This window comes from Aplysia californica, unplaced genomic scaffold (genome assembly GCF_000002075.1).
Source record: "Aplysia californica isolate F4 #8 unplaced genomic scaffold, AplCal3.0 scaffold00124, whole genome shotgun sequence".
Classification (NCBI taxonomy): Eukaryota; Metazoa; Mollusca; class Gastropoda; order Aplysiida; family Aplysiidae; genus Aplysia; species Aplysia californica.
Window position 1 is genome coordinate 596,351 of NW_004797394.1, and position 9,747 is coordinate 606,097.

Sequence of the window (9,747 nt, forward strand, 5' to 3'; positions counted from 1 at the left end):
TTACTGAGAACACGCCTGTAGACAATTCAAGAACTCTTGAAGACGAGCTGTTATTCAAACTTAAATTATCTTGCAGTTTTCATTTCTTTTTTTTTTTCTTTTTTTTTGGAAATTTATAAAGCAGGCAATAACATGTGCACCATGAAATATGCAAATTCGTGTTTCTAATTTATGGATGATGGTTCAAAACGCTCCTCGTCATAATTTCTTTTGGTCTGGTGCTAATCGAATAGATAATGCGTCCACCTAAAGAGTTTTCCAAACTTATATTTTACGGCATGGGTGAATAAAGTAGCAGCGTAATGACTCGTCGTTTTGCTTTGTTAACTTCAGTTTTATCATCATCATCATCAAGATTACTGAACAATTCTATACATACGTGTGTTGTGAAGCGATTATTCGCTTTAACGTTCCATGTAGAATACGGTACTTGAGTTCGGTTCCCTAGTGGACATTGGGATGATGGTTTAAAATGAAGTATTTCCGTCTGTCTTTAGGTAAGTTCTATCTTTCGGCCCGAGCTGAACTTGGCAGGCAGGTTCCAAACAGCCCGCTTCCTGATCGATCTGAATTGTGTCCATAAGGGTGGCTCAATAGTCTTGTGGTAATTGGGAGGTGACTGGTTCGGTACACGTATTTTCCTCACTTCACTCAGGTGGGAATGGGTACCCGGTCATAGACAGGGAAAGCTCTTGTCCTGTCAGTATGTTAGTTTTTTAGTGCCAATAGACTACAGCTAGCACTGTATGCTTCCCAGGAATTTGAGATTGCTTCAGAATGCTATCAGCTCTGCTTGGGTAATAATATTATTGATTGTAAAGCGCACAGAGATTGCTGTTGAGTGGGAATTTGCGTAATACAATTACTATATATTATCATTGCAACATCGACAATTACAACTTTATTTAAAAAATATTCTGTAACACTTTCCAACAGGTCCATCCTTGAGATGTAAGCCTGACAAGAAACCTCTGAACATCCCTTACTATTTTTCTCTCTAATTTATATAATAAACGCCTCTTAAAATAACTTGACAGTGTTGAAAGGGCCGTAAAAACTATACGATTTCCTCAATTTCCAGATGTAAGGACGAGAACTCCAACTCAACAGTAGACAGGACGTGCCAGAGTGACGGACTTTGGTCACCAGCGCTTTTTGCTTGCTTTGGTATGTAAAGAAGAGTACTACACCCTTGGGAGGTGCTACTGACCAAATTGTCTTTAGGCCATTCCCAAATGGCGGACATTAATATGTTGTTATGCTCAGTAGAATTTTAAATCGGCTGATTCATCAATGTCATGCTTATAACTGTGCCTGAACTTCAACTGGGAACTGCTGCTTTTTCTTTTCTAATCCTTACTATCGTCATTTTCCCTCTACTTCTTTTGTATGTTTGTCACATTCTTTTGCCCAGCTATTTCCGAGGTGCCTTGATAGTCGAAGTAGACTTTGTGCTGTTGAAGCTAGAGAGGTGAGCAGAGTAAGCCTGATTTCCTGTATGGACTTCTCTATTGACATCCACCCCTTGGAGCTCATATGACTTTATGCAGTTACGATCGCCGTAAAAACTCTACTAAAACTTTAAAAAAATAAAAGCACTGTTCTTCACGTACATGTACTTTTGTCCTTAGCCATAAGTCCCCCCCCCCCTGTCCAACTGCATCCCATCTCTTTCAGGTACCTAATATAAAACGTCCTCCTCATCATCATCATCATCATCATCATCATCATCATCATCATCATCATCATCATCATCATCATTATCATCATCATCATCATCATCATCATCATCATCATCATCATTATCACTATCATCATCCTCCTCCTCCTCCTCCTCCTCATCCTCCTCCTCGTCATCATCATCATCATCATCATCATCATCCTCATCTTCCTCCTCCTCCTCCTCCTCCTCCTCCTCCTCCTCCTCCTCCTCCTCCTCCTCCTCCTCCTCATCATCATCATCATCATCATCATCATCATCATCATCATCATCATCATCATCATCACCATCATCATCAAGTGCCACATCTGTGACAGACATGGTTCTCCGTTCATTTCTTTGCTCCGATTCTCTCAAAACAAACCAAATCACCCTGGTATATCCCCAAACCTATCTGTTGTGCAGGTTTTCGGTTGAGTTGCTCTGGCTCTACTCCTGCCTCGCTTGCTATCAAGTTTATCTGGTCCCTAAGTCGATACTGAGTATTACACCTGTTTTGTTTTAAATTTTCCTTAAAGAATGTGGCCAGGCCTTCGACTTTACCAGTGAGAGATAGATGTTCACGCGATACCTAGTGTTACAACTATTTTGTTTTTCATGTTCCTTATAGAGTGTGATCAGGGCTGGACCCTGTTCCAGGGCAGGTGTTACAAACACTATGACGAGCCACACAAATACCCCGAGGCAGAGAGTACGTGCGCAGAGCATGGAGCCTATCTGGCAATAGCAAGAGATGAAGTCACCAACAACTTTCTGGGCACTCTCAGGTAAGCATTTAGACAACAGGTTGGAACAAGACTACACCTTCTTGTTTCTGCTCTTCTTTTTGTTCTTGTTCTTCTTTATGTTCTTGTTCTTGTTCTTGTTCTTGTTCTTGTTCTTGTTCTTGTTCTTGTTCTTCTTGATGTTCTTGTTCTTGTTCTTCTTGATGTTCTTGTTCTTTTTCTTGTTAAAAAAACATAACAGAAACAGAGATCAGCAACGATAGTTTGCTATTTATTTCTCTGCTCGAATGCTCTTCAAAAATCTCTAATTTATCATCGTGGTCTTTTTCTGCCCCCTGCCTATTCAAGCTCTCAAAGTGTTTCCATGTAAGACTTGGCCTACCTGTTGGGGTAGTTTTCCACATAGCAAAATGTAGATCCAAACATGGCTGCACATTTCTAAGTAATTTTTTTACTCGCGATCTATTTATTGATTGTGTTCGTTTCGCCTTGATTGTATCCCCAGACACTTTGACTTAGGCGCGTACTTGGGTGCTCAGAGTCAGCAGTTGAAAGACGACTGGTTTTGGGCAGACGGATCGAATTTGACCTGGACCAACTGGAGAACGGGTATGAGCTTTGGTCATAATATTATGTTTCTTCACACGCAAATATTTCTCCATTCACAAGTCCTGATATTTCTCAATACACAAGTACTAATGTTTCACCATATTCAAGTACCAAATATTTCTTCACTAGTATTTCTCCATACACAAGTCCTAATAGGTCCACACACAAGTTCTAATGTTTCACCACATTCAAGTACCAAATATTTCTTCACTAGTATTTCTCCATGCACAAGTCCTAATAGGTCCACACACAAGTTCTAATGTTTCACCACATTCAAGTCCTAATGTTTCTCCAAGTACAAGTCCTACTATTTCTGCATACACATGTTTTATTCTTTATGCGCACAACCTGGTGTCATCCATTGTCTTTCTTCTCCACAACATGTCAAACGTTAACCAAAACAGTCCTCTGGCAATTTTTTCTTTCTTTTTTCTTTTTTTTTTTTTTTTAGTTAGGTGACTAACATTGTATGACTGAAGTCGCAGTTGGAATATGTTGCACCCACATCGATACAGTGTAGATCTTTTAGGCTAGGAAAGATCTACAACTAGCCTTCTCGGATAAGGGCGAAAAATCTCGGAGGTTCCGAATGCAAATGGCGCAGGTTAAAGATCCCGTGGTGGTCCAAATCGATAAGAGTTGAAGATGTTTTAATCCTCTTAAAAATCGATATGAATAAGCTTCGGCCGCCACCCAGGCAAATTCAAATTAATTCTTTCCTAACTGAAAATGCTTTATGTGTCCAGCGGGCTCATAATATGACTTTATACAGTTGCATGCGCCATAAAACATTTACCAAAACAAACAATATAGGGCTTCACAAATGGCTACCTCTGTTTGACATTTCTTGTCGTTTTGAGTTACTTAGACCTTGAGATCAAAAATCAAATGTTCTATCTCGTCTATCAAAATCATACGATTTTTCAGTCATTATCAATATATTCAAGGCTATTGCATTCACAAAATAATCTTAACATGATGTGAAATTCATAATATCTTACGTCAAATTTCGCAAAACTAGGTAGTAGGCAGATAGAACTTTGTAATTCTGAGGTAGCGAAATCTACAAGCAAGCTTTATTCTTCTTATTTTCACACCGTTTACCAAATGTCCACTCTGATACATGTAATAATATTATTCTTGTGCTGTCTTGTGCAGGCTTCCCGTCCTTGAAGAACGGCATTTGGCGATGTTTGAAGCTCCAGCCAGATGGTCAGTGGACGGACAGAGCCTGCAGATTCCACCTCGAGAGATTCATCTGTGAGAAAAACTCTTACGGTAAGCTCTCATCTCTGGAGTAGTATTTTTCGGGGGTGGGGGTGGGGAGGTGAGGACTACAGTAAAACACAACCCCTCTGCACACACACACACGAATATATACATACTCTCATATTATGCGTGAAATCACAGATTAAATTCGTTGACACACACACGCGCTAGCGCGCATATAGATACAGGCAGACAGACAGACACTCAGAGACACACCCACACCCACACCAACACACTAACACACACACACACACACACACACACACACACACACACACACACACACACACGCACACATGTACACACATTCACTCACACACACATGCCCACGCACTCACTTCCTCACTCACTCACTCACAGCACAAAACCTCTCTACCCTCTGTTCGTGGGCTAACATGTATAACTACTATTCCAGTATCAACTCATAAGTTAAACTGGACACTGTTCACTAGCTCAAGCAACTGGAAATGCTGTAGGCTAACCTTTACTTTTATCTAGAATTGTTTCTCGGCACATTCTCTATTTTTTTAAAAAATATATTAATCAGATCATGACAATATGTGAGCCGTGATTTATTGTCAATACGCGAAACGTTGACTCCTTACTTGAGTTAATCACATTTTTTTTTAGCATTATGTCTTAGATAGCTTTCATTTTTTAAACGATAGTGATAAGAAAAAAGGCAAGGTAAGTCGATACTTAGAAAAGGTCCGCTGCTTTTTCTGCCGCTGTCCCCTCTTCTTTACCTCGGTCTATTCCTGCTCCAGGTGCTTCCGGGCGGAACATTATTTATTTTTTCTTTATCCATTCATTCATTCATTCCTTCCTTCATTTGTTTATTTATTTATTTGTCAAATGTATCTATTTGTCTATTTACCCATCTATCTATCTATTTATCTATTCATTTGTTAAATTTTATTTATATTTGTTTTTTCTGTACTTGTTTTAGAAATCTTACGTTAGGAAGTACCCAAAATTGAATTGAAAAAAATATACCCAACTCCATGTTGATTTGACGGAGCTTTAGTTGTCAAAATTCCGAGCGAAATAGAACCTGCCTCGTCTAGCTGTATTGATGACGTCAGACGATGACGTCAAGGCCTCTAGCCCCCCCCCCCCCCCCCCCCCCCCCACCCTCTTTTTTTAACTTCCCTTTTTGGGAACCTTTTCCTCACAATATAATCAATACAGTCAATTCACGTTCAACAACAGCAGACAATGAGGCCTTCTTCTTGTGTTGAAAGAGGGTAAAGAACAAAATACACCTTTGCTGTAGTTCTTCTTACTGTGCATGTATCCAAACCTCCGCCGGTTGATCTGACAGAAATAGTATTTAATTTATAATTTAAAAGAATTTGAAAAACAAAACAAAGAATCTTTAAATAAAAATCATAACTGGATGGCTTTAAAACGGAACTGTGGTCTCAATAAATTATCTAAACTTGGTAGTATCTATATTATAGGGGCGTCCAAAAGAAACTTGAAAATGTAATCACCCAATCATCGTGTTAAAGGCTTACCCTACACGCTCATGTAGGATACCAATTATTTAAAACTGAATGAATTCTGCATTATCTGACACAATAACATTTCATCAATGTTAAGGCAATGTTATGTCTTGTCAAGCCAGATTTTTTAAAGGTCACTTTTGAGTGAACATATCTCGGGTGCCTCGTAACATGAATGAAATATATATGTTATTTTTACACACACACACATTCACACACACACACATACACACACACACACAGACACACACACACACACAAGAACACACACACACACACACACACACACACACACACACAGAGTTACTCATTCACGCACACATACACAAGCACACACTGTTTGGCTGTATATTTGTTGTTTTTCTTCATCTGTCTCTAAACTACCACACGGTGACTTAAGCCCTTTATGTTCCCGACCCGTGCAATTGATTTATAAGTTATGAAATCTGAAGCATCACACGCAGATCGGTACCTCAGCATTACAAAGTACTATCTGCTCAGAACCTAGTTTCGGGAAATTTGACGTCAAATGTATTGGGTTTCACATTATATCAAGCTTATTCAAATGCAATTCTTTGAATATCTTGATAACCACTCCGAACAGTCTTTCGATTTTCATAGAGCAGATAGGACTTAATTTGGTTTCTGAATCTGACCTCACGGTCTTAGGAACTGAAAACGGCCAAATATGTCATATAATGTAGAACTTTATAACTCTGAGGTAGCGAGATGTAGATCTTTTGTCCAATGGACCGTTCTGGTGTTCTATTTCAGACATTCAGAATCGACCATGTGCTGATTCTCTGGCCACCTGTAAACAACTTCTTGCTGCTCAACCCGACATGTGCAAAAATTTCTCAGACTTTTCAGCAAGAAGCTGTGCACGAAGCTGTGACCTTTGCAATGGTTCTGCAGGTGAGATTGTGTCATGTGTATGTGTGTCAGAGAAAAAATGTGTGTGTATTTGTGTGTGTTTGTGTGTATGTGTATGTGTGTGTGTTTGTAGGTATGTGTATGAATGTATGTATGTGTGTGTATGTGTGCGTGTGTATGTGTGTGTGTGTATATTTGTGTGTGTATATTTGTGTAAAAGAGACAGTGTGAGAGAATGACAGTGAATTTGCGTGTATAGATAATTATGTGCCAGAGGGGTATCTTGTAAGAATCCAAATTTCTTCGCTTCATTTAGCTGTATCTAAATCTATCTAGAACTGTATCAGAGTTGCACGAGCACTTAACGATAGCGGAACTTGTGTTTTGCCCACCATGTGTGTGTTATGGTGCACATCAGCACAGAGAAGATTTTTTGTTTGTTTTGATTCCACCTAGTCGTTACACATATTTTTGTTTCCAGGTTGTGAGCTTACAGACCCTACAGAAAACGCGGAATTTGTCCACAAGTCGTACCAGCGACGAGAACGTGTCCCAGAGGGCACCGAGCTCTTCTTCGCCTGCAAGGGTGACATGGTGCGCAAATCTGGTGACGCGGTGCGCATTTGCCGGGAGGGATTGTTGTCCGGTGCAGACCTGGTATGTCAGGACAAAACAGGTATATCTGTGGCCACCAGACCCCCTTTGCCTGGAATGTCAACGCTACTTTCAACGGTCGTTGCCTGTTTTACTTTCCGTTCGTTTGGTGCTTGGACGTGAACTTTTGGATGAGGGTTTCAAGTTTTGTTGTATTTCATTTCCTATATCATTTCTTTGCTTTGTTATGCAATGTTTCAGTCAACACTCCATTCCAATGTTATTGTTTATCTAATTTTGATAGGGATTGTGACAGGCAGGTGCTTTTGTGCGCTAGATTTACAAGTTTTCATAAGGTGATTGTTAATGGGAATGCTGTTTTTTCGACCTCGTTCGATGTTCTTTCTTCAATGACGACGACAGTAGTTATTTTGTGTGAGCGAGAGGTGAATGAGGTGCAGGCGGAAAAAGACATTATACGTCTTCACAATTTCGTTAACAGTTTAGTTGACGATATCTTTGTCACTTGTGATTTCTTTGCTTAGTTTGTCTTTAAAAAACCCGGCCTGTCTATGAAAGCAGGACACCTGACAAATTGGTGACTAATTCCTGACCTGGATGTCTCTGATTATTGTCAGAACAAAAAAGAATACCCTTGTGGTCGTACTTAAAAAATCGAACATTCTTGACAAGCCTGTATGGAAAATTTGAGAATACGAGTCGGTTAAGAAAACGTTATTTGTATTGTAACATAATATATAACATAATATAAAAACGTACTATTATATAATAGTACATCGTGCACAATCTATAATAAGACAACTATCTATACATTTCGTTATGAAGTTACCGAATTTGGAAAAATAATCACATTTATTTTGCCTATTTTGTTGTATTTTAAAATCGTTAAAATTGTCAGTTGCATAACATTGTTGTTTAAAAGAAAGATAAAAAAACCGTTTACAACAGAGAAATAAAAAGCAGTTGGAATGTTTAACTTATAAAACTGCACGGACTTTTTATAACGGAGACTGCACGACTCTTTTGCTCTGTTAAAATTTATACTTTGCAGCCAGTCTTTATTTGATCTGCTCGTATTGCATTGATTTTAGATTGCACTGTTTATTCAGTTACCTTTTATTTTTAAAACAAAAGTCGATTTCTATTTATATAATACGAAGATTAATATCACATAAAACTCATTGTTTGATTTATAGTAACAATAGCATTACTGCCAGTTTTATCCATTATACAGTTTTGAAAAAAAAACAACAACCATTTATTCTTTTGCTTGTCGGTGTCTGCAATATTTTTCATGTTTCCAAATCTGTCTCATACCACTGGTTAAAATCAGCTGATGTTCATGTTTTCTTTTACATCAAATCAAACACCTAAAAGTGATATTATTGCAATAATATTATGGAGTATGATTCTTTAATGTGCCTGACTATTTACATGTCTTTTCACAACGATAAAGAGATAGGAACGCGGTACAAGCCGTTTTGTTACTTTACAAATACAAAGTTCTATCTGACATTCTTGGCTGTTTTGAGTTACTAAGACCATGAGGTCAGAAACCAAATGCTCTATCTTCTCTATCAAGATCGTAGTCGTTATCAAGATATTCGACGCATTGCATTTGAAAAAGATTGCCATGCTGTTGAACTCAATTTTTTTTATAGTTATGTCAAATTTCTCAAAGCTAGGTGCTAAGCAGATTGAACTTTGTATTTCTAATGTAGCGTTCTGTTTTAACTCTTTTCTCTGCCTGGCTCGAGAATGTAGCTTCTCTTTACTCAACTCAAACTCAAACTCAAACTAGTTTGTATGTATCTTTAACTTCATTTCAGTTTCTGCTGTGGTTTCTTTTTCTCTCTCGCATGGTGTTCTTTTTCGTGTTTTATTTTTATACTGCCGGTTAAAAGGTTTGATGGAGCTTGTTGGCTATATTTACGGGGTTTTTTTTTTCGGTATTTCTTATGAGCTCTCGAGTGGCGGCGCACGCTTGACAGGACGTTCTAAGAGTGTTGATGTTATGGTTAAAATCAAACTGGAAATCAAAATCAAACTTGACAAGAATATCTTGTTCATTATTATTATTATTATTATTATTATTATTATTATTATTATTATTATTATTATTATTATTATTATTATTATTTTATTATTATTATCATGTCTGTATATGATACCAGCCTGGAAAAATGGGGAAAACACCATACAATTGTTGGTTGTTGGAGTTCAGGTTAAATCAAGTATTCCTTTGTGAAGAGTATTGTCTTGTGTATTTTTTTAACCGTGATGTTTGTATATGTGGAATATAGAATAATACATATCGTATCATATCTATCTATCTATCTATCTATCTATCTATCTATCTATCTATCTATCTATCTATCTATCTATCTATCTATCTATCTATCTATCTATCTATCTATCTATATATACA

General features: G+C 37.9%; 1 protein-coding gene across 1 annotated transcript in view; it reads left to right on the forward strand.

The window, feature by feature from the left end:
• LOC101848513 overlaps positions 1–9,747 on the forward strand; it is a gene marked incomplete in the record, with an annotated part of 83,813 nt that overhangs the window by 66,316 nt on the left and 7,750 nt on the right. The window contains 6 exon segments of the mRNA XM_013081279.2: positions 1,082–1,167; positions 2,331–2,487; positions 2,951–3,054; positions 4,213–4,332; positions 6,606–6,746; positions 7,186–7,380. Coding sequence (XP_012936733.1) covers positions 1,082–1,167; positions 2,331–2,487; positions 2,951–3,054; positions 4,213–4,332; positions 6,606–6,746; positions 7,186–7,380 — 803 coding nt within the window.